The sequence below is a fragment of the Larimichthys crocea genome, chromosome VII (genome assembly GCF_000972845.2).
Source record: "Larimichthys crocea isolate SSNF chromosome VII, L_crocea_2.0, whole genome shotgun sequence".
NCBI classification, from domain to species: domain Eukaryota; kingdom Metazoa; phylum Chordata; class Actinopteri; family Sciaenidae; genus Larimichthys; species Larimichthys crocea.
Window position 1 is genome coordinate 22,211,741 of NC_040017.1, and position 26,285 is coordinate 22,238,025.

The 26,285-nt window shown below is 42.9% G+C and overlaps 2 protein-coding genes across 3 annotated transcripts in view; one reads left to right on the forward strand and one right to left on the reverse strand.

Moving 5' to 3' along the window:
* The window catches only part of foxo1a (forkhead box O1 a), a 26,759-nt gene continuing 474 nt past the window's right edge, over positions 1–26,285 (reverse strand). Inside the window, exons 2-4 of one of the 2 annotated variants that reach the window (XM_027280146.1) lie at positions 23,229–23,491; positions 4,711–4,902; positions 1–4,274 (exon numbers count right to left, since the gene is read on the reverse strand). In XM_027280146.1, the coding sequence (XP_027135947.1) occupies positions 3,096–4,274; positions 4,711–4,902; positions 23,229–23,491 (1,634 nt within the window). In that variant the 3' untranslated portion in view covers positions 1–3,095. Of the gene's footprint in view, positions 4,275–4,710; positions 4,903–23,228; positions 24,365–26,285 lie in introns of those variants that run through there. The other variant, XM_019259374.2, reaches the window with a different exon arrangement.
* Positions 25,666–26,285, forward strand: part of slc25a15a (solute carrier family 25 member 15a) — an 8,844-nt gene continuing 8,224 nt past the window's right edge. Inside the window, exon 1 of the mRNA XM_010738797.3 lies at positions 25,666–26,044. Coding sequence (XP_010737099.3) covers positions 25,990–26,044 — 55 coding nt within the window. The 5' untranslated portion in view covers positions 25,666–25,989. The remainder of the gene's footprint in view (positions 26,045–26,285) is intronic.

Genomic DNA, 26,285 nt, shown 5'->3' on the forward strand with positions numbered 1-26,285 from the left:
TTTAACACAGAAGTACATTTATTCAGGTCTTAATACATTAATATTGAACAAGTTACATATTTGTATTGATTGCAAATCACACAGCACAAGTCCAATTTATTCCTGGATATAAGTTAAATGTAACAGATTTTTTTTATTTTAAAATATTTAATGGGAACTCTTCCTCTTGTTACGAGGAGCACTTTGTTATAAAATGTAAGTAAAAGTGCCATATCATTCTACTCATAAAATTACAAAAAAATGGTCCAGAATCTGCATTTTGAGCAGGACAGACTAAATATTGTGTTTTTCATTTTTAAAAATGCAATATATCTTATACCTTTTTTTTCAGTAATTTGCTTTTTTTGATGCTATTTTCTAAAAACTGTAGCTAAATACAAGAAATACGACATTGTCAGTTTACAAAAGCTTAGCATATTAATCACTGCATCATCTATTTTCTAAATAAACTTCATTTTTTCCCCATATAACTATCTTGGAACATAGAGTTTTGACAACAACAACACCATAATATCTCACAGCGCTATGTTACAATAAAATATCTCTGTCATAAGTTCAAAGAAAAAGAAAATATAACAATAGCAACATAAAATTAAGGAATACAATGCATAGATTCAATCATTTAAAAATGTAGAGATATAATTTACTTAGTACAGCTCTTTTACTTTTAGAGTGAACCCTGTGACACTGACTACATGGATTCATTACAGTTTATCCTGACTTGAGTGACCGGCACAAATATATATATATAATTCTGAACATATCACATGATAAAAATGCTAATATATCACTTTAACTTCAAAGGCAAATTTGGCTATAGTACACTATGGCATGTTTGGGTGAGAAAAGGCAACACCTGGCACCAAAGCCAAACAGCAGCTTCTTTAACGGCGTCTCTGCAGGGCCTTTTGAAAAGTTAAGAATTGTTAAACCTCCTGCGCTCCCTGGCTTTCTTAAAATCTATGTCAGCGGTGTCAGATTATGTGCCATTACTGGTCTGAAGTATGAAAGTTTTTTGTTTCAACCAAATGCCGAAACTAATTAAAGAACTTTCCTCTCCGAGGCGAGCTCAATCGTAGTATGACAAATAAAAAGCTTGCATACTCAGAGCCCTTGACAACACATAATCAGACAACCGCCGACATATGTGGTGTCTGGAAAAAAAAAAAAAAAAAAAAAAAAATCACACAACTTTAATGTCAAATAGGCAGTTTTCAGTTTTGATATCTCTAAGCCACCGAATCAGTCGACTTCATGAGAAGCAGTCATGTTTACAGACACCATCTTCACAAAGGTAGCAAAAAAAACCTTGTACACTATTTGTGACCCTGCGAGTCACTGACAGGCTGACAAGCTCATTGTTAGTACAGCAATAAGTGAAAAAAGCAAGTCAGGAAATGCAAATATACAAGCTAGATATGATACTTAACACTTAGTGGCGCTTTTCAGGGGCAACTTTAAAAATAAAAAATAAAAAAATGAAAACAGACTTGTTATTTAAAAGATGACTGGAGTTATCAAGTCACGTGTTAATGTTATATCAAATGCTTAAAAAGACATAGAGATAGGTAGAGGTAGGAGGGGTAGTAAAGGTAAAAGTGGAGTCTCATTAAAAATAGTAAAGCTGATCCTATTGACAGCAGCAAAGGGCTCTTTTGGACAAAAAAAGGAATCATACTGTGCTAAATTTAATCAGTCATAGTAACCGTCTGAGTGAAAGAAACAAACAAAAAGTTCTGACATGGGACAGGCTGCTTACTCACAGTCTCTATAATGACAATCTCTGGCAGGTCTTGGACTCAGCCTTGGGGTAAAAAACAACAGTAGCGCTGAGAATATCTTTTATCCACCAACCTGCCTTGACCTCTTAACATTCACAGCATTGCGAAGCGTTCAGGAAACCTTAATAAAAACAATCTACTGTCACTTGTTTCTTCTAGACTTCTAAAAAAACGTGAAAGCAGAGAACTGGAAATAAAAAAAAATAAAAAAAATTCACTGTACTTTTCTTCAAGACTGCTGGATTTGAGTATCTTCTGGACCGTAGACATTTACAATATAAAATACCTTCAAGCCTGTAGTCGATATTTACTTTGTTAGGCACAATAAATAGGCCCCTGTGGTATTAAGGTTCAGAGTGACGAATGACTCAGAACAATTCTGATGTCTGAGAGCAGGTTATGCACCAGCATAAATCTATATCAACCACAAATAATTTAGGTCTCAAATATATACTAAATCTAGTAAACATCTACTATATCATTTTAATATACATTCTTAACGTATGTACAAGAAATCTTAAAGTGTATTACCATTTTACAGCCTGATTAAGAAGAAACCTCAAGCACAGACGTGTCCATGCGACGTGTTTAAAGGAATCGGATCCAGTTTTTCTCTGTGAGCTCATTTCTGCTGCCTTGATTTTTGCTTCTGCTCTGTAAACACTATTTACAGTCTTAGAAAAACACACTACGAGACCTGATTTTACAAACCGTATGATGACATTATGTACATTCAGGCAATAACAAAGTGAGTTATTATGTAACATCACCCGAGGATCCCTTGAGAAGTCTCTCGCTTACCCAGTCCACAAACCCATGAGCCAGATTACCTTCATAATTCTTACGTAGTGGTAATCAATTATCACTACTGTACATACAAAAGCTTTGATTGTGGAAACACAGTAAACAGCATGAGTTTGAGCACTTCTACAGATTGTGCTGCTGCTATCTGTAACCTTTAAAAGTAAACCAGAGAGGTGTGTTTCAGTTTGGCTCTTATGTTAAGGCAAAATGTTTGGCACTTAGTTTGTACAGAATATTTGATATTTTTTAAAAAAAGAATTCAGATTTCTTCTCGTCAGGGACATTAATGGAGATGTGTTCTTAGCAGATCACGACCAATTTCAGTCTCCTGGTGTGATCCGAAAAGTATCTTGAAAACAGAAATGTTGATGATCCAGAAACTGTAGGAGAAAGTTGGGATGAGGACTGAACATCCTAAGATATATTTTTTTTTTATCTCAAATGAGTTCTGATTCTGTCTTTTACCAAACAGCAACATCAACACATTTTTTTAAATTCACACTACAGTTTCTACCCTGACACCCAGCTATGTGTGGTGGTCTTCACTCCATGAGGGAAACCTTGTTGGGTCACCATTGGCTCAAAGTTGAAGTCCAGGGAGTCCCCGTCCATCAGAGTGTCATGGAGGACTGTCTCCATGTCAAACTCAAACTTCTCGATGGACATGTCGTCTAGGTCGCTGGGCAGCTTCTCTTGGTGTAAGGGCTGTGGCAGGCCTGGTCGACCGTATCCGTTGATGTTGGGAGGGCAGAATCCACCGGACATGACTTCCCCGCTGAGGCGGCTGGAGAGGCCGTAAGGCATCTGCATAGGGCTTTTGGCTGTAGCCAAACGCACATTGCCCCCAGTGTGGCTCATGGGCATGAGCAAGCGGCCATTCATAGCCGGTGACGTGGCCGGAGCTTGGCTGTGGACATTGTGGGGATGAGAGTGAGAGAGAGCATGCAGGTGACCGTTCCCTGCCATTAGTTTGGCTGCATGCTGACTGCTGCTGTATGGTGGCAGCATGCAGCTTCCGCTGGACTGAGACACCACGGTGTCCACTGATGGCATGAGCTCTCCGTGCTGGTCTGTATCTGTCGTCAGCAGCTCTTTCAGAAGCCCTGCAGGGTACTGGCCCATAGAGGGCCCAAAACTGGGCTTACTCTCTGGCAGTGTCTGCAGCGGGATGGACGACAGGGTGTTCATTCCTGCTTGACCATACCCACACTTGCGGTACTCCTGCTGAGTCTGTGAGACCATGCTGGGGGAGCTGTAAGCTGGGTACCCAGGACTTGGCTGCATCATAGGAGAAGGGGAGGACTGGGAGGAGCCAGGGGTTGTCGCCCCTCCTCCAACCTGAGAGTTGTTGGGCGAGAGCAAGTTCAGGTTGTCCAGAAGGTTTTCCATGACATTCTCAGAGCTATGTCCCAACGAGCCCGTCATCTCTGTTAGACTGGGCAGCGTTGCTGTCATCTTGGCCCCTGGGGCTCCTGGATAGCCCATATGCACGTCTGCCTCCCCGAGGTCATCCTCAGGCATGAAGGGTGAGAGGCGGCCACTCAGAGTGCTGGCGTTGGAGCTTGTCCGAGGCCTGAAGCTGTTCCATGCATCAAAGTCGTCGTTGCTGTGGGAATTGGGGCTGCCAGGCCACTTGGAGTATGAGCCAGGGCTGTCTGCGCCTCCGTCAGGGCCGCCCTGCAGGGACAGCTGTGGGGAGACAAGGAGACTCTCAGTGCACCAGCAGACATACTGTATGTGCCAGAGACAGTCGGTGCAACATATGCTTTGGGCAGAGACTATTGGCAGTAAAACACAGGTCTGGATGGTACGAAAAAAGAAACCTTCCCTTCACCTCTACTAGGCGAATATAATGCAGGTAAAATTATATTTGTTAATTGCAATTAAGGTATTAACACCAAAGAAAATGAGGCTAAGAATATTACCAAATCCTTCATGATGTCTTTATTATGATACATTATGTTAATCAGCCAGCTCTTTGAGTGAGTGACAAATTATAAAAACAAATAAATGATCAAAAATCTGGTTCCATTCGCCCCTGATTTGAAAAACAGACAATTAAGATAAATATAATCTCAGCTCTATCTGAGCATAATAGCATTAGATGGATTCTTTCTTTATTTACCTTTTTCTTGGCTGCTCTTCCTCTGCTCTTGGTCAACTTGCTGTTGTTGTCCATGGAGGCCGCCCTGCGTCGCGGGGACTTGCCGCTCTTCCCCCCCTCTGGGTTTAGCATCCACCACGAGCTCTTTCCTGTCCCCTCGTTCTGGACTCGAACAAAGCGGCTGTGCAGCGACAGGTTGTGCCTGATGGAGTTCTGCCAGGGAGGAAGAAAGAAAGATAAAGGCTGGGTGAGGAGCAGACAACAGAGAGATTTGCGCTTGCCCTTTTCCCAAAACATTACAAATCTACTTTAGCACACAAGTGCAAATCCATCCATACAGGTGGTCAGCCTGACAGCTGACTTACAGAGGGGAGATTTTAAGGTCACTCAACGGTTGAATGCCAATTTTAATTCAACGTGCACATGTGCACAAACATACACCCACAACAAGTTTGCTCCATGAGCAATACATCCAGGACAGAGCGAGGATTAAACTGCAGACTCTCTTATCTTCACGCATACTGTACATGTGGTCCTTTTATTTCCTTCACAAAAACAGAGGGGCCCATTGTAAAACACCAACACTCACATTCCACCTGACTACGTGTCTTGTCTAAACCAGCACAGAATCAAAGGGAGGAAACCGACTAATCTTTCCTCCTTACAGACACATTAATAGTGTGCTCTAACGTTGCTTAGTGACACCCCCAGTGGAAAAACCAATTTTTGAGCAGGAAGCAAGTCAAGCATTGTTAAAACATGGCAAACAAGAGCAAGAATATTGAGCAAACGCCTGTTAAGTAAACCACAGAAAGGGAGACACTTTCTCTCTCCTATTTTACTTGAACTACTACTTATGTGTGTGTGTTTTTTTTTTAAAAGTCTGTTATGATTTTCAAACTCTAAATCACCCCAAATGTTGTTGTTTAGGTGACCGTTTACCCTCAGAGGAGAACTTACACTCTGGCACTGTATCGTTTTGTGTCCGGGCCATAACATGAAGTAATGAGCCTTGGCCAGACGATACTGTGCATGCGTAAAACTTGTTGTTTTGGAAGAAAGGCTGGAACTCCCGGCACACACACACACACACACACACACACACACGCACATGCAGAGCTTAGCGTGCATAGTGGCTAACGTCATCAAGCCTGTTCCTGCTGTGAGTCATTGCTTCACATCTGGTTCACAGTCTGCCCTCTGCTCTGCCTTCACCTCTGGCTCTCCTCATCTCCACCATCTTTTCTCATTCTTGACTCTAAGATCTCTAACCTGCCTCGTTACTCTCACTGATTTGTTTCTCGGCTAAGTGATAAATGATTTGTTTAGTCTATAAAATGTCAGAAAAATGCTCATCATAATTTTCCATAGCCCAAGGTGATGGCTTCAAAATGCAAAACAGTTCAAACTTGATGTAAAACAGAGACAATTAACAAATTACGAAACAGCACTTCCACAAATATGGAGGCATAGACATAGATGAAGGTCACAATTGAAGCAGAACAAGCCAAAGACTTTAAGTCTCTGGAATGGGTCAAACTCTTAAAAAATTACATGATCCTACAATTCCCATAATGCAACTAACTAATAGCATCTTTCATTAGACCCTCTCTGACTGTTGAACATCTTTCAAACTCCAAATCCCCAGTTTGTTTCTGTTACGAGCTGAATGACATCGACATGACATCATTATCAGCTCACTCCAGAGCCGCAGGCATTAAACAACTGTATCAAACTGACCTCTATGTGCAAATTGTTCAACCGATCAATGAATTATCTAATCCGCTGTGTCAAATACTATTACCCTCCATTTCAACCACCAACCACCCTCTTTCCATTTTCCTGTCTCTCATTTTTCTCCTCTTGTTTTCCACCTCCTTCCTCCGCTCACTGGAGGACCTCAGGCTCTAGGGCACATGGGGGCCCCCTCCTGAACACTGGCCCTTCACAAATGAATGAAACTCCGAAATCAAATGACCTGACTGCCTCAGCCAGTAGTCTCGGGCTAGTTTGCATGATCTGAGGGACGTGACAGCCCTTCGCTGATTAGCCTGGCAAAAGCTTTTCTCCCCTCCTCCTCCTCCTCCTCCTCCTCTCCTCCTTTTCCTCCTCCTGCACATCGGTAGCTATGACAAAAGGCGAGGAGTAAAGTCTGGTCATGAGCCTCTCTTTCCCATGACCGCTGAGAGTGCTGGTAATTTCAGCTGTGCTGCAACAAGGAATGACTGCAATGTGAGCACAGACGCCGGGATGTCCTGTTACGGCCCTATATCATCCTGATGACAGGAGGGAGAAACTCACAGCTAAAGTCTCTAACTTTGGAGATGCTGGGGTCTATTTTGGCTCAATGTCACACAGTCACTCTGCTGCACGATGGATAACATTTTAAAACCAGTTTAAAAGTCTTGATGCGAGAGAGCGAATACAAGTGAGGGGTCATAAAGACTTCTCTGATGGGAAATACCAGAACTTGGCAGAACTTGGAGTGCCGTGTGGGGAGTGTGGCCGAGGGTGTCTGGTGGGGCCAATGGAAAAGCATCGTCTCCCAGTGTGTGTGTGTGTGTGTGTGTGTGTGTGTGCCAGCTCATGTTTTTAGTGGATTGGCAGTCCGACAAACAGCAGCGCAGTATGGTTTTGACTTTGTTGCTCACTCCGCTGCAGCAGGCGATATCGTGGTTGGAAAACACACGCGATTTGTGACAAACACACGCGAAAGAACACACCATACACACACACACAGACATGTATATACGAATAAAAAGGCATATGCATGTCTTGCTGCATCTCCTTTTAATGTACATTTCATTTTGTACAAACTGAGAGCGAGTTTCTTTCGGGCCCTGTATGCGACACTCATTTATCTCTGGCCGTAGCACACAGGAATCTTAACATTCCAGCTAATCACTGTGTGCAAAGTTCAATCTCAATCAGAGCCAACGTGTTACTATCTCTGAGGAAACAGTAAAGGCAGGATTCCCAGGCAGACATCACAATCAACATTCCTCAGCAAGGTTACACAACTCCCAAAGATATCACGGTACTGAACTTTGATTACTGTCGCTTGAGGACGGTCCCGTCTTGTGTTGTATAAAAATATGATCTCATCCATCAACACATTAAACGTTAAGTTCATGTTAATGAAATCTTTATTTGTTCCCTTTGTCTTCGTCTGAGGAATGTAATCATAATCTGTTGTGAATACAGGCCGTAACCTGACATTACCATATCTCTGAAGGTTAGTTCACGTTAGCCAGAGAAAATAAAAAAAAAGGCTTTTTCTCTGTTCTGCCTGAGCCTCGCCGCGAGGAGCACCACCTCCGTTCTCTGAGTCAACAGAACAGAGCGGCGCTGGCAAAACACGAGGAAGTGACCACATGAAAGAGGACTGTGACAGGAAACAGAGCTGACTTCCTGCCTCACAGGAAACACGGCGGTCGTGAGGCAAAGAAAAAGGCATGGAATGTGAAGCCGCAGCGCCTCGGGCCAAGTGGACACTGCAAATTTAGCTTTCCCCCCCCCCCCTCCTACACCCCCACTCCGCCCCTACTGCCAGAGAGTTTATGTTTAGCAACAGGCACTAATCCCTGATGTCACACTATATTTATTAAATGAAAGTAATGTTGCACTTTGTCGTGTGACTGCTGAAACTGAATTACACGAGTGGATACGTCATGACTCAACAAGTGGCTGCAGTATGGGCGTCTGGGTGGTGTGAGAGAGAGAGAGAGAGAGAGAGCAGGAGAATGTGTTTTGAGTGTAGGCTATTTAAGAAATAGAGAAAGAGGGGTTGTGTGTGACGGAGTGGGCATGGATCAGTAAAGAACACACTGTGCTGGTTTAAACTCCCTCACTGGCAGCACTACTGAAAGGCTACAGTGTTTGGTACAACTCTCCTTCTCCTCTCCTTCTCTTTATTTCTCATCTTCCCTCTCTCCTCTTTTCTGCTTCAATTCTCTCCACATCTTTCACTTCTCCCCTCACCTGCTTCCTTCATCTCGTTTTCCTTGCCTACCCACCGCTTCCCTCTCTCACGTCATCTCCTCTCCACTGTTTTTTGCCTCCTACCTTCTCCTCTTCTAACTTCTTCTGGCAGGCAGTAGCCAAGTACCTGCAAAAAATGGAGACAGACATATGCTGGCACACTGGCCAAGGTTGCTGACACTCTCAAGAGCTGCTCAAATGTCAACTCGTGTAATGAAAAAATCCCCAGAAGAGTGCAACACCACCTACTTGCAGGGCCGCTTTGAATCAAGTAAAGCCACAAGTGAAACCTCAGCTGCAAAGCGCATACAGTTATAGGTACAGAGTGCAGCAATGCTCCCCTCCTCACTTACTGAAATCGTGCAGCAGGTATGAGCTCACACGGCAGCAGTTCTCTGAACAGTTTCGCATGCATTTACCAGAGATATGGAACCGATGATAAAGAAAAAATGTGGTTTCCCTGCACTATTTCCACGGAGCTCATTAGAAAACGGTGCTGTCCTGAACGAGCTTTCTCACCTTTTCTTACGCATGTTTCAGCTTTAACAGTAGGTGTACCCATGCACTGTAACTAGCTATTTTCTGTGTAATGTCTGCGGCTGCAAAGAGGGCGACCTATAGAGTGTGTAACGCACCATCTTTAACCACCAGAGTAAGTAGCCCTAAAGCTGCAGCTTGGTCATGTCTGGAGCTTTGTGCTGAGTCTGTCTGAGTTAGAGCAAGTGTGGTTAAGACAGAAAACGTGTAAAGCTGTTATTACCCGAACACTAGCTCAGCAGGTTTGCCTGCTTAACAACAGCATGGGGTTGCGCACACATCTCCAGGTGAGATGGCGGGACGATAAGTGATGGGAGGGGGGAACCACCACTCGGATCACAAAGTCATCATACGATACACTCGCGGCAGGTTTTCCCCCCTTCACGTCTGATGACCCTGATAGTCTGTGATCCAGAGACCGATCGCAACCGATTCCATTAGATTATGAACACAGCCTCAGTGAAGGTGCCGCGTTGTGGTTAACTGGCGGTAGAGGCTGATCAAAGTGATACCACCCGCTGAGCTGTGCAGACATGAGCAAGAGTGAAGAGGCGATGGTTATTTTTATTCTTTGGTGCTGAGAGAAATGTGTCTGTGAATGCTTGTTCTTTTATCAGGGAGTTTGTGATTTAAATCCTAATTTTGGAGTGTCATTTGTTGTCGAATGGAATATTTAAAGTAGATTGATTTAAAGTCTTATGTCATAGTGGCACTGCTATAATTCGCAGAGCGTGATATTAGGTTATTAAACTGGTGTATGGTTTTACTACAGGGTGACTGTTTCAGTGTTTTATTGCAAATTAAAGTCAGCTGGCACAAACTTGGCGTTTCTGATCTTCCTGCATGCTCAGCTACACACAAGGAATGCTCTCTCTCACACACACACACACACACACACACACACACACACACACACACACGTGTAAAAAAAAAAATAAAGCAATACACCTTCACATTGCCACATTCACAAAGCAATCTGAATAGATGACTGGTGACTTCATGTGTTTGCAGTTTGAAAGGTTATCATCAGCAGCAATATTGAACTGACCGGTGATAATCACTGACCTATTTACTAAAGTCAATACAGCAACGATCATAAAAGGCGGTGGAAATAAAAAGCACGGCGCAGGAAATGTAAAGCCTTGGGCCTTTTTTATTTTATTTTTTATTTATACCCTCAGTTTCATTAAAATAGTCCAGAGCAAAGGAAATTATTGTTGTCATTAATGTTGCGTAGCAGCGAGCAACACAGCACACACACACACAGCATAGCGCCTCAGGTTTGACCAGTCGGGAGAGTATAAATGTGTCACTGTTAGCAGGCGATATAAAAATAAATCTGTTTTGCCACAATTTCTGTTTTTAAAAGAAAAAAAAGTCAGATTAAAGTCAGATTAAAAATGGAAACTGACCCGAGGATATGGTTTGATCCATAAATAGGTAATCTCTGCCCTCCCCCCTCCATCCCAGCCCCTTCCTGGTTTTCTATTCCTCCCTTGTCCTTTTCACTTGCTCCTCTGGGACACCATGCATGGACACTACAGGCCACAGCTGATCGCACACTCGTGTTGCAGCAAAAAAAAAAAAAAAGGGTCCCTTTCTCACCCGCTGACGTCAACTTGCAATAATTCAATTTGGCAAAAAAGAAGGGGAGAGAGGAGGCCCGGACACAGAGTGCTCCTTGTGGAGCTCCTTAAATTCACTTTAGAGCTCTATGAGCCCAAGAAGCAGTCTATGACTTCCAGGAAAGTACCTCTTCAAAATGGTCATTGTCAGATGCTGAGTTATATGACCATCGTAAAGCGCAGATGGAAAGGCAGAAAACACAAGTCATGCAGAAGCAAATCTGTCTGCAAATGTATTTACTGACGGCCTCTTGGCAGGATCTGCTTTTCACAATCCTCTGCAAGGAATCTGAGTGCAACCAACCACCCTCCCCCCAAACACACACACACACACACACACACGCAGCTGAACTTGGAAGCGGATGATGATGATGGTTAAGCTTAAGATTGATCGGTCTCACAGACGCTGCAGACAAATGATAAATAGTCTGCGAGTGGTTTTGTGCATACAGCGAGAAGCAGCAAAGCCACTGACACTCCAAGATCTTTCATCGCCATATGATAGTGTGAGACGAATGGCGGAGTGGAGGGGCTATTAGCGAACTTCCTGCTGCATTGTATCCACACAGGAAGAGCTGGCCAGTCCTGATACTGATCCCACTGATGCCTCTGGTTTCTATGCAAAACACTGTAGAATGAGGCCTTGGTAGGTGCAAAGACTAGCTGAAGAAAACAGTGAGTTCAAGAACCGCTACTTCCTAATCAAAGCTCTGAAGTCTGACTGGGCAAAACAAGAGGAAAAAGGAAAGAGGGGGCCCTTGTCCAGGTAGGCTTTTCCAGCAGGATTACAATCACGGATAAAGCTCTTACTGTACATCTTAGTTCCCCACTTATGATTTTCCTCATTATGGATCTAAACAAACAGAAGTTAGTAAGAGGAATGATAAATCATCTGCCATTTCCTCTGGGTTTGACCACATCTGACAACTGGACAAATTGCTTCTAAAAGAAACGCTGGCTGAACGGCCGGGGTGAGCAGTCGCACATTCAAACTTTGAATCAACAAGTCAGACATGTTGTTGATTGAGAAAAGCAGGCTGGATTTGTGTTTGTGTATGTTGGCTACAAGACTGAAATAAGGTTGGAAGTGGACTACATACAGCCAATTCTCTGACAAATAATGTCGAAAAGAATGACGCAGGAGGTTGTAAGCTGTGAAGTCACTTCTAATAAATAATACCCCGCAAATCAAATATCGTTTATGTCATAATGTCATCAGTTTAAGTCTTTCTACAGGTGGCATCATTTATTGACTTTCGACATCTTTGCACTGTAATAATATGACCATTTTACATATTTCTATTCCAAAAGCAATACTATTTACAAAGGCCAAACAACGTTTATGGCGTTTATAATAGCTGTTCCATGTACTTTTAAAATAAGGTCCAAGCAGCATGTTCCCAGCAGTGTTTGAAAGCTTGGTGTTTACATGCTGAGCTCTCTCTCTCTCTTGTGCTCTCTGATTTCCTGACTCACACTTAAGCAGCACGCAGCTCATGTGTACAGACAGGGACCGGGCTGTGCTGGCTAAGCTTACCATGCTAAAATATGTGCATGTGTTGCTATGTGCAACACAATGTGAGTCTGTAAATGCACAGAGCTGTGTCTGTGGAGCGGGGATATTTTTCGCCTCTGATCAGCAGAGCGGCTGGGCTGGGCCGCTGCCTGCTCTAGCTGCATAAAGATGCAGTGTGTGTGGACCACTGCTGGGTGCCTGTGTGGCGGTCTACGTCCATTGGCTTGACCCACCACGAGAGGAGGGAGAGTTGGGGGGAGTGTTTGGGGGGGGTTATATTTATATGCTCGTTACCCCAGTTCAACCTGGCAAACACGGGGATATCCCCGAGCTGTTTTTATGGCTGGATGTTGATTCCAACAATAAATCTCCACTCGGCTACAAAGTTGAGAGGATTTCTCAATGGTACACTTGTGTTGTTTTATTTCACTGTAGCGCACCGACATAAATATGTGCACTTCTAAAATGTCGTCACGACTGTATACTGTATTCTGTATACCAACAATGTTTGTAATGAGTAAAAATAGGAAAATAGAAGCAGCCGATGACCGCATACAGATGTGTTTTCCAGAAAGAGCATCTCTTAAAAACACCACAGCAATTCCTGTTGAGTCGAGATGCACCAAATGTGAAATTCTGGGCCGATACTGCTGGAAAATTGGATTGTTTCTCCAATATTCTGTATTTAGTTGATGCAGAATTAATGCAACACTTTGGCCAATGGCATAATGTGAATGCCTTCTTATTTGCTGATAGCCCATCGTCTAACACCAATGTCCAGTCAAGAAATCATCCCTACTGACCAAAGACTGCAGGTTAACTTAGGTTATATTGTCAGTAATATCACCAAATGAGAGACTGATTATAGAGTCTGAGGTCACAAATGACGTCGTTTTCCAAGAGAGATTTCTTTTAAAACCGACTTCTTCTTTCTCTTTGCGTAAGTAACTCTCTTTCTCATATTAGGTGACTAAGTGGGCAAGTGTCTTTGGCTGAGATATTGTTGTTCACAGCGTAAAATGATTTATATTCTTGCTGCCACAATTTCCATGACATGCACTATATGCCGGGCTGTAATGCACTTACCTGTGTGCCAGTTCTAAAATGAGTGAGTCATGCTTGGACATAAAAATAAAAAAAAGAAGAAAAAGAAACACACAAAATAAACCTTTTTGGTGCTTTTATCACAAAGCTGTATTTTCTTTGTTTATGGGCTCATTATTAAATGGGAACAACATATCAAAATATAGGTAAATATATCTGAATTCACTGAAAACTGATTCGTTTTCATGGTTATCTTAAAAAGAGAAACTAAAACATAATAAACACAGTTTGTTCAAAATAAATATATTGCTCGGCTGTGTGCAATTCACCAACATCCTTGTTATTTGACCTTGCACCCAACATTCAATAATTCTTCTACTGAATATTGAATAAAAAACTTCTCAGTTGTGGTGAGAGTTCACATTTTTGTGAGGGCACCAAGACCTGGATTTGGCATCCCAGTCAGAGAGGCCATTATCATGCTGGCACCAGTACAGGTCAGCCAAGTCTCACCGCCTGCATTACCATTTACTTTGGCTCCATTTAACACAAGTCCACACGGTTTCATTTATCTTGTTGTGTCTAAAGTGTAAACCACAATATCTCAATATGACAAGTTGGAGACCTTGAAATGATAATTTACATGTCATTCAGCAACAACACTGATAAATTTCATGGAACTTTGTGGAAGAATGCAACAATGAAATAAAGGATATACTGTACTGGAAGAGGAAGAAAGCCACAGAATCTAGCGTCACGTTCAGTGTTGCTTCCTCTACTGATGACATCAGTACCGTGCTACTGCTTTCAAAGCACCCACTTCCCGTCAGCCATGGGCTAAAATTTGCATCTCTTAAAAGTGAAAGAAGAAAAGAGACGATCCGTTGAATCACTGCAGCCAAGTGACATAGAAAACATACAACACACCACACAGATAATGGTAATAACAGTGCTGCAACGGAGCACGTCCAATTTGAAATAAATCACTTTTCTGGTGTTTTGCCTTAAGGGTTTTAAAGAGAAATGATGAGTTGCAAAAGACAGATGGTATGGTAGATCCAGTATAGAAGAATAGAGGAACAGAATAGAAGATGTGGGATATAATGAAGCACAGATGTAAAATGGCACCATGGAAGGAAGACAAAGAACTAAAAACTATAAAAGGTTTCAAACTGCTCACATGGCCAGTTTCCAATGTTTTCTAAAACCGCCTCACCTTTTGTGAAACATGATTAATCTGAATAAAATTCCAAAACGAGTGACGTTAAAACAATTGAAATAATGACTGCGGATTATTAACGTGACGACACAAAGGCCCGGTGTCGTCAACGGATCAAGGTTCCTTTTTCTTTGGTATCTCTCTTGTCAGTCACGCTAATCAGGAAGTGAATGATTCATTGAGAGAAAATGAGTCCACATGTGGTTACATGTTTAATCTGCCTGACTGGCACTGCTGCATTTCCTAGAATCCAACACAGGAGCCCTGAATGAGGAGCCACACTGGAAATTAAAGAGACCACCCTCAAACCATTCGGTATGTCTACTACCCTCAAAAACATTACACCGACATTTACATCTAGTAGAACTCCAGATATACATGAATACCAGAAGATACAGATACATGAATATCAGAAAAACTACAATGCATGTTACAAAAAATCAGTTTTAGTCCATGATAAGAACCTCCTCTCGCTGTGAGATGTTTCTTTTGAGAAACTCTACGTCAGTCAAGAGCCTCCTTATAAAACTGACAATAGTGCTGCAATGTTGCAACACCAACGAAGGGAGGTCCGTTTAGACTGTTTTGACCTTGAAACAAATTATTAGTTTCTGTGACATCAGAGGCGAAGAACCTGCCGTCATAGCGGCACTTCTGATTAAAGTGCGCATTTAAATTTCCACCCATGCCAGCCGGCTATAGAGCTCCATTGAGCGTTCATGTATGTGAACACACACAATCACATATGCCTGAATGCATGTGTGATTGTGTGATAATGCCGGGCCAGTCTGACAGGCACCGTGCATAATCGCTTTAGGGCGGGAATTGCACAACAATGTGGGTCTGGGTAATGCCTGTGGTTTGGGGCCCTCAGCAGTGAGCGGTCCCGTAAAAAAGTGTTGCTCTACACAGACACACACACACACACACACACACAAGCTATGAGAAATTGATGGGACACCACATTTTTTCTGTGTGAAGAGGCAACAAGGGCTTTCACTTCTCATTTGGACAGTGAAATTATTCAAAATCCATAAACAAGTTCCCCTTCTCACACCGTAAAACAATGCTGAGGTCTTCCTGTTAACCCCACTGGAAGATTTTCCAAATCTTTCTTACTGATGACAAGTTGTGAAGCCAGACGGAGCAGCAGCATATTCTGTGAAACAAACTGCCATGCCTGGGCAAACCCACTGCCAAAACAGACGATCACGTGCTCTCGACCTGCTACTACCAAACCCGCACTGAGAAAAACAAAACAATCTGACTCATCCTAAATGACTGTTTACCTGACCACGGCGCTGGATGTCAACTCTATTTTTTTACGACTCCAGAGTAAAACAGCCTGCGTGGGCACTTGCAGGCTTAGTCCTGTTGAATGAGGCTTTACTCTCTGCTCATATCTTTTTATATATCACTTACACATTACACTCTTACTGGACACATTGAATCATCTGTCCTCTGGTCAATAGCCAAAAAAAAAAAAAAGAACTGACAAAACTCTGGCAGGAGTGCTGCAGGCTTCTTCTGTGATGCCAGCGTCTGAGGTGGGTGGAAACACCCGTGTACACATTTGAAATGATTTGTTTGAATTCGTTAAATGAAAGGGGCACTTTACTGGGATTTTCCTGGGTCCTTTCCAGTGAGATAAAGGCTCTGTAAGTGTGAAGTTACCAGCTGTGTCACTGACTGAGGCTGAAAATATCACATAATATAGTTAGCCATTATTCCTCAGCTCAGTAGATGTACAGTTTTAATAGATCATGCTCAAACTCAAATACAAGACAAGCAGAGCAATGACCCAACAGAACCTCTGTCCCAAACTGTCTCAAAGCAGCAAAGCCTCTTCGACTCAGACTGACAACCAGACACAGACACGATCCTCTGTGTGGTATGCGCTTCTGACGTTGCCCATTGGCATCCTTCCATAGCATTCAGGACATGCTGTTAAAGGTTTACTGTGAAACAATGACCCAGACAGCACCGGCACATGGAATCAATTGTCAATACTAGTTTGAGGTCGGAGCGATGTGAGCTCATAGCTGCAGAATGGATCCATAAACAAAGACACGTGTACCACACACAGACATAAACACCACTCAATATCCCCGCGGTGCCACACTGACCTGCTTTTGATTTCAGCCGGTGATTAATATACTAAAATGTTTCTTGGTAGCGGTAATGAGAGACAGACAACAACAGAGAGTACTGATGCCAGGACTGAGAGGTAAACAAATGTAGAGGCAGGACAGGAGGACAACACGAGGTTGTGAAATAATCTGTGGGGCTACTAGTTTCACACTGTTGCTCAATCAGATCAGTGTGGACGGGTGCAGTTACATCACCTTTAACAGGACCATGTTTGTCACTCATCAACATGTCTTATCTTGGCCAAATTATACAGAGTTATGATATAAATGTCCACTGCTGTCTGAGCAATATGGACGCACATCTCTTAGGAAATAATAATCGTCAAGTATTCAGCCAAAGCTACACCACAGAAACAAAAAGCTGTAGTTTTAGCGTTCAGAACAGAGGTTTACTTCACTTTTTCACGTTTTATTTACAAGCTGTCAAACGCTATCAATCTTATTTCATCAAAGCATACACGCACGTGCACATGGCAACCGTGACCCAACAACAAACCCCCCAAATCCCAATTTAACCCCTGCTAACGAGGTAGTGTTCATCAATGCCCACAGCTGCTTTTGAACATGGTGTGCCAGCTATGGTGATTCAGCACATCAAAGCACCCAGTGGCATGAAAAGCAATGGGAGGGCAGTTGTAAGGAGATACTGGATTAAAATCAGCTGGGGAAGAAAAGGAAAGTCGGAATATCACACCACAATAAAAAAAAAGATATAAAAGCCTGTGCTGGAATGTTCCCTGTGTCGGCCTGTCTGTCTGTCTGTCTGCCATCGTGTCTGTGCATCTGCCAGCAGCAGGGCTTTAATTATGAGGCCCAGGTTATGTGCACACACACACACACACACACACACGCACACACAGGAGACTAGCGTCCCACATATCTCTAACACAGTGCCTCACAGTTCCGCTGACTAACCAGTGGCACCAGACTTTGGCCTGCGGCTCCCTGATTCCAGTAAATGTCTTGTTATGCAACTCCTAACAAGTGTCACCCAGTCTGAACTGAAAGAGCATTCTGGATCGCTCATGCTGCTCTCTCTCTCTCTCTCTCTCTCTCTCTTTCTTTCTATTTATCTCTTAATTTCTCTCTGAAGACAGTAAGCGGTTTGCTCCATAGGGGGGCAAGGGGAGGGGAGTGGAGGGTCCAGTAACCCTTCAAAGCACTAAGTGTGCCCTGCTTTGTTGCAGAGGCAGAAAAACCAGGAATGGAGAGGCAAGGCAGCGCAGGCAGGAAATGGGGAGGAGGGCGAGGAGAGCTCCTCCAGCTCTTTTTGCCTGAGAAACACAGCTGCCCCTCATGTCTTGGGGCATTGCCAAGGTTGGACTCCTCGACTGCCTCAGGGGGGTGAGAGGTGTGTATCTGTGTGTGTCTGTGTGTGTGTGTGTGTGTGTGTGTGTTCAACCAGTAGAAACAGGAGGACTGCTGTTCTATCCAGCAGTCTGTCCTACTAATACACATCCAGAGCCAGAGAAACAAGCAGTTTGTGATAAAGTACGAGCAGCTTCATGATCACTCAGGACTGATTCCATACATGCATCCTCGCTCGGGAAGCAGCCGTGACCGAATATATAGCTAATAAAACAAAACAGCGTGACTCAACGCACTCGCGTACTTATCAATCAGTTAAACTTGAAGAAGTTATAATTACCTTCGATGTGACGTTTAAGTTGGGTTGGGCAACGCATACCACACAACAATAGGAATCAGTCAACCGGTGGAGAAGTGTGCTACACCGTTGACAATAATGTGGCACTCCCCTTGATGTTGTATTAAACCTTTATGTACAATTATATGAATCACTGAGGCAGAATGCTTCATAGTAAGCACTGATTTTACAGCAAGTTTATTGGCTATTCGAACGCACTGCATAAGCCGAACAAAGGCATTTTTTTATCTATAAGAAACGACGTCAGTGGCGAGGTTTAAATGTGGTCTTGCAATGCAAAGCAACACGCTGAACTCAATGCAAAGGAGCAGTCTGGGTAACAGGCGGCTCAATAAATCATTCAAGGTGATTCATCAGCTGAAATGGTCTTATTGCAGGTCATCGGTTGCTGGTATGCGACGGCTGAAAACTAGTTTTGGGGTCATTCACGGTGTCACCATTAAATAAATGGTCCACTAGAGAGGGCTGACACTGTAAAATGTCATACTGAGTAAATAGTTTGGTCAGAATTTAAAGACAAAACAAATCCAAGGGATGTGTATTAATTTTGTCTTGTGCTCTTTTAACGGCAGATATATCATCACCAGTTTTTAAAGCATAAATCATAATGGCCTCTGTATTGATCTGGCTGTTGTTGGGTTTAGGATAACTTATTTTGGAAAGTGGAAAGTGAAGCTTGACGGTTATGAGATGCTTCACTTCATCAGATCCACTCTTGTCAGTGTGACTAAATTAAAACAACACAACTTCCATCCTGAATATTAATCAGCAGTGAGAGATGCTTGTCCTGTATTCCAAGATTCCCCCTACACACACACACACACACACACACACACACACACACACACACACACACACACACACAACCTACTAGAGTCTCTCCTCTCGATGATACCTACAGTGTTTACCCTAAGACTAAGCGAGATCGGAGTCAATGGGTGCATTTACATGGTAATGACCCTAGTGTCACTTGCTGTACAATCTGCTCTGACCTACGTGTTTGTCACAGTTTGTTTTGAGATCCGTGGGAGTGTTTACCAGCGTTGGCCGAGGAATTTCAGGTCAAGAGAGCGTCGAGTACAGAGAAAACCTGCGACTGAATTGATCTCGATACTGACATCAAAGAGCACCTGAGCCATCCTACTCCACCGGCTGAAACCAAATATTTATGCTGCAGTGACGTACGTATAGTAGAGGAATACAAGAAAGAACAGATTTTTGGCAGGTACGCAAGGATGTGTGTATATATTATGCTGTATTAATGCATGTGTGGAATGTGTGTGTGTGTGTGCTGCAGCCGGAAACACTGTTTGTAATACTTGAGATACATACATTAATATGATTTGGAGGGGGATGAAGAAAAAAAAATGTGAAGGGGGCATATTAAGAATAAATAACCCGGCTCTGCAGAGAGGTTTGGTGATACATCATTTGTGCCATCTGTTCTTCTTCCTGTTGGATGGCGCCCTGTGCCAGGGCCAGTGTCCAGTCCACTCACAGAGCTTCTCCAAGCTGGTCCCACCTGGCACAACTGTCCTCAAAACTCACACTGTCGCAGACGGCCTGAGAAGTGTGGAGGCTGTCGTGACTCAGTTCAGACATGACCAACTGTGGAGGATCGGCAGCTCTGAGAAACAAGCTCGGCCTGGAACAATTACAGAGCTTTATTAAGAGATTAATGGAAAGTCTACGTTCGCTCCAGGTGAGAGATTGGAGACTGAACCTAAATTACAACCGATGTTTTAAAAGGTGCCGAACAATCAATGCCTAGAAACAAAGCTTCGTGTTGTGACTGTCATCGTACAGCACAAACTTCAGCCTGAATATGACGTAACACTCAACCAATGAATCCGCCCAGTATTTCCACAACAAACAGAGCACGTATAGCACTCGTTCTGATCGTCTTTTATTCTCTCTCGAAGGTTCACTGAGTTGAAATCAGGAGGTTATTTGTTTTGACTGCTTTTATTTAAATGTCTAGAGTCATTCTGCAAAACTGGTGTCTTTACAATGTGGTCTCCCACACCATTTACATAATGTCCATGTTTCCAATCAGTCATGTCGCCTCAGTCGAGACAGACAAGGCAGTCGAGGATGAAAAGGCCATACCAGAAAATGAAAAGACTTGATTCATCACTTTAAAAAAAACTGCAAACAGAGAACAGCGCAGAGTTTAATGTCGATTATTTAATGAAACTGTTTGGAAGTTTCTTTTTTAAAAAATCAAAGAAGACGAAAACAACATAACAAAAACCGCGCGTCTGGCCACAGAAAATTACCATTCAACATTGTCATCTTTCCTCAGCTCCTCTCTGGCCCTCGCCCCAGCTCATAAGTAAGCTCGCTCTGAAAAGACAATGTGTGATAGCCCCCCTGTGTGGAACCGAGGGGAGCTCTATGAATAACTCCCCTCGCAGCAGTGAATGGCACTTTGCTTTCCCACAGTATTACTCAGTCTACACCCCCAACATGGCAGGATAAGCAGTGAGCCCAGGCGGTGGCTGAACGCCCCTCTTCAAGCCGCCAATCACACAATAACTGTTAAATGGTTGGAACCACGCTGAGAAACTTCACTGTTTACTTTTGTAGATTAATAAAGATACAAAGACATGTTCACAGTGCTGTGACTCTGCTGCATGTTTTACAACGATGTAAATGATCTACTCTTGTAGGTAATGATGCTGGAGATAGTTAACTCGCGGTCTCTTGTCTGAACTACAATCTTCTATATAATAACTTCTGAATTACACTGTAACCAGGGAGGATAACTGTGATAACCACAGAGGTGCTGCTACAAATGCTTCATGGGTCTACAAAAATGCATAATCTTAAAAATATAAACTAATAATGAGAAAGATGGTCTCTTCTATCTTTTAAAGCCAACATCAGTCCGGATCTTTTTTTTCCCACCTGTTGATGCTCTGCAACGTCAGACTACGTGACTAATACTCTGTAGGTGTTTGTATTTGACGGTGTCGCCTGACCACAAACTGCCTTTACATTCTCTATGCAGATCTCTGTTAGCTGCCACAGACTCACTGTATATTATTCTTGGGTCCTCATGTGTTCAGTTTAAAGTCTTCATCAACCACAAGTCATTCAGGTGAGCATTGTTTGGAATGGAGAGAAATGTATAAGCAAATGCCTAATTTGTATCCATAACACACGTGTGCACAAGTTTTGCACCACTTTTCTCAAAAGGAGTGATCAGAAAAGAACATTTCACATATAAATCATAAAAGCCATAGATTACGATAGATATATAAAGCACGAGCAACACGTATGATGAGCGCTGCTTTTCCTTAAAAAAGGACCAAACCTACTTGGACAATATTGCCACCCTAGCAACACATCTGCCCACTGGCTGCTATGTTTACTGTGTGTATTTCACCACACTGAAGGGGTTTTTCCACTCATATAATTTGACTGACGGCAGTATGTTTGACAGCTCAACATGAGTTTTGTGCTTTTTATAAACACTGAGGTCAAATGGATGAATGTGAAAGCAGGCGTTGCTGAAAAACTGCATTTGTGCGGCTCGACTTGAGAAAAATGGTTTTAGAAAATCTAAATGAGTTGTAACTGATTTTTCTGTTTTTAATTCATCTGCCCGAGCCCGATTCGGGAATTAAATAAGAAATTCTCGTTTTGGCATTTGTGACTGACATGAGTGTGTCATGTCTCAGCACATGACTCAAACATGGGAGCCTCCTCTGACAGGGGGAGAAACAAAGAAGAAGAAGAAGAAGAAAAAAAAAACGTGACGACTGCTTTAAATTTAATCGGCAACCCAGACAGGCTATAACAGAGGGAAGTCGTAATAAATCTCTCACTGTGTGACTATAGCCTCAATATGATTTCCCGCTGGGAGAGTAGACTGTCATCAATTTATTGTCAGACACCACTGAAAGTATGAGTCTCCAAAGTGAGGTTTACGCCCTTCAATAGTGTTCAGTGGGAGGGCCTGTCACACCACATCAGAAATTTTAAGTCCCCTCTTGTGTAATGTTTTGGACAGTCTCCAGGACACATGAATGCTCCTGGTATCTCCTTACGACAAAAGCCAAACACAGCTTGATTCAGAGGACGAAAAACTGTGAGTTAACCTTAAAGAAATCGATCCTAAACAGCAGAGAGAGAGGAAAGTTGTCCCAAACGTACCAAGCCAGAACTCGCAGCTTTTTTTGAATAGCACATTGAGAGAAGTAATAAGGCAAAGAAAGAGAGAAAGAGAGAGAGAGGAAAGAAAAAAAAACCCTGTTGAGTCAGCAGACTCATGTAAATCACATACTGCAGGGAGAAGTCAGATGACTGTCTAAGGTCACGGTATTGGTCAGTTTACTTGAAGTGCCAATGAAGGGAGACATGGTTTCACAAGCAAATGATAAACAATATAACAGTCACTTAACACTACATGCATGCTCTTTTGTCAGTGTCCAAACAATTGTGTGGAGAAAAAAAAATGCAAATAGCAGAATTGGCTGCAGGAGATACAGTGATAACCAGAGATGATGGAGATGAAAAACAAGCAGCCCTGACCAAAAGGCATTATATAGTTACAATAAACTGACTATTAAACAACACACAGAAGCCAGAGAGACCCCTGGAGGGATATCACAGAGATACCACAGGAGATAAAACATAGGATTACGCACAATAAAGTCCCTGTGAAGTACCACTAGACACCCACTGGAAAACTTTGTACAACAACCAGCACAGGCAGCAGCAGCAGCAGCAGCAGCCCTAAGCTGTCATCCATGCTGGGGGAAAAAAAAGTGGGAAAAAACGAAATCAAACGTACCTTCCAGCCTGCGGAGCTATTGCTGTCGCCTTTGTCCTTGAAATAAGGCACGCTCTTCACCATCCAGTCGTAAATCTGAGACAGAGTTAGTCGGTTCTCGGGAGAACTTTCGATAGCTTTGGTTATGAGGTCTGCATATGACATATTCCCCCATGCGTTTCGCCGGGAGGAGCTGCTCTTCCTCTGGGCAGCGGCGGCAGCTGCGGCCGCCGAGGACGAAGAGCCGACAGGGGAGGAGAGCAGAGGCACCTGCTGCTGCTGCTGCTGCTGCTGCTGCTGCTGCTGCTGCTGCTGATGGTGATGATGCGGGAGTTGCGGGTTCGGGTGATGCTGATGTTGCTGCTGATGTTGCTGCTGCTGCTGCTGCTGTGGAGGTTGCTGGTGGATGCAGTTCTCCTGACACTGGAAATCAGTGCACAGGATGACAGGCTTCTGCTCTGGGAAGTCTTCGGTCTCCTCCAGCAGACTAAGGTTGTTGATGAAGTCGGCGTTGCCGGTGGGCTCCTGCTTCACAGACGGCACAGGCGAGGACGTGTTGGAGTCGCCCGGGTTGATGAACTCCGGCCGGGGCAGGGGCCAAGTGCACGACCGGGGCCGCGACAGGGGCTCAAAATCCGGGTCGATTTCCACCAGGTGTGGCTGCTGGGCCGCTTCCGCCATGGTCGAGATGGAGGGGGGTGACGGAGATGTGTTACAATGTCACGTAAATGTGACGAACCTGTCGTCCCTCAAAAAGTAGCAACTTCGCCTTGGAAATGTGAGCGAACACGGGATAAATCTGTCCGGGAGGAAAACAGTGCTCCACCGCCTGGGCGCAAAGTCTGCACTGGAAGAAGTCACATCCCAAGCCGGTAAAAAGAAAAAAGAATAAATCAGGGTTAACAACAGTAAAAAGAGTTTCTAAAAAAGTCCGATCATGAGAAACAAAAGTTGTGTGAGTGTCCACAGTGTGTTGACCCGCTTTGCTTTGTTGTTGTTATCCAGTCGTAGTGATGTTCCGTCTGCGCCCCGAACAGCCTGTTGACTCTGTGTGCGTACAGCATGTGAGGACTTACTGGAAGTATCATTTGTCAGCTGACACCGCCTACATGTGATTGACGGCAGGAGAGCGCCAATGAACGTCACCTGAAAAGAGTTGGGTGAAAAAATAGTCCTTGTTTTCATTCTTTTCGTCTAGTAAACATCAGAGAGAGAGAGGAGAGAGAGAGAAACCTTTTAACTCACAACTGCGTTTGTGTTTCTGTCTGAAAATAATAAAGATATCAGCAAACCACTAATTGATTTCAAATTAAATGCAGCCAATTATTTTACACGCGCCACGGTAATTTTGTCAGCGTGATGCTTTATAGTTAATTAATTGAATCAAATTAAATGAGGGTTTCACATTAAGCCTGTCTAATTGATGTTTTGGGCTTGTTTTTAGTCTATAAGTCATCTGTCATCTGGTATTTATAGAAGATGATGATAAAAATATTTTATCACGTGTAACACAGCCACTCCTCATGATGAGCTTTTAGGAGCTTAATTATCCAACTAAATTAATTATCCAACCGAGGCTACTACTACTACTCCTGCAGCTGCTGCTGCTGCCGCAGAATAATAATTTAAAGCAGAGTTTACAAAGTGTTAAAAACAAACCCAAAACTGCATATAACTTCTCAGAAAAATAGCATTACTATAAAAAAAATCTGAATTTTGATCCTGTGTAATAATGATGAAAGTGAAAAACACAGAGACAACTTTAAGAAAAAGATTGAAAGACACGAGGAAAGAGAGCTCCCTCCCTCCGTGTAACATGAACGCAGCTCAACAGCAACAGTTTGTGTCCTCAGCTGCAGTCTGACAACTTGTTTCGGTCAACTATGGACTTTATTTCCATCTCGTGGCCATTGTTGGGTATTACAAACAGATACAGGAGCTCACATGTTCCGCATTTTGCTCTCTAGTCAGCGTGACAGACATTAACACCATGGTCGAGATGCTTATTTCATTACCAAAGTGCGTTTTTGATCCATGCCATATCATAAAATGATACGCAGACATGCATTATTTTACTTTTGTTGCAACCAGATAACAGTGTCAAGCCAGTGTGATTTATAATTAGAACCTGTGTGGAATCTGTTGTTTTCAAAATAAAACAAATAGTTAATTGCGTTTTAATAATCATACAGAGCAAATCAAGATACACACAGAGATTTTTATTTTTTAAATGTAATCTTCTCAGCAGTGTCAACAGTCATTATTTTAAATGTGAAAGGCAGGAAGTCCACAGAGTGCCAAGAAGTCTAATTATAACCCTGAGTGACATGCTTTAACTTTGTGTTTTAAAAAAAGCTGTTTCCTGTGTCGTTGTATCTTCTTCTGGACGTCTTACAACTCAGTTGGCGTGCGTAAAGACGCATGGCAGGAACGACCTGTTGCAACTTATCGATGTATTTCATAAGACGCTGCCGAGAAAACGGAAGTACAGTAACATTACAGGCACATTGAATTCCTTTCTCAATTGCTTTTTTCTTTTTTTCTTTTTTCGGAAACCATCCTTTCCAAAAAAAAGGATCTTACTTTCATTATGCGAATTGATGCTCATACTGAAACTTATTTTGTGGAAGAGGCGAGTCTGTGGACTGTATATGAGGGAGGCGCAGCCAACTCGTACTCACATGGAGCAACGTGCCGACAGCTTGCAGTGCAGTAAATGTTTGTGACAGAAACAAACAAGAATTAAGATAAAAGACAGCATAACAGCATATTTTGGATCAACATGGCCACACATCCCATAGTCCAGGCAATCATCGACTTCTCAGCTGGAGCAATAGGTACGTTATTCTATCTATCTATCTATCTATCTATCTATCTATCTATCTATCTATCTATCTATCTATCTATCTAAATATATACCTGTGTGAACAAGTGAACCCTTGATAAATATGTATACAAAACTATATAAAAAGTAGAAAGTGACATATGGTGTATATATTGTTATTCATGTTGTTATTTATTTCATATTTCTTTGTCAAACTGGGTCATAACAGGTCCTCACCACATTTGCCAAATCTG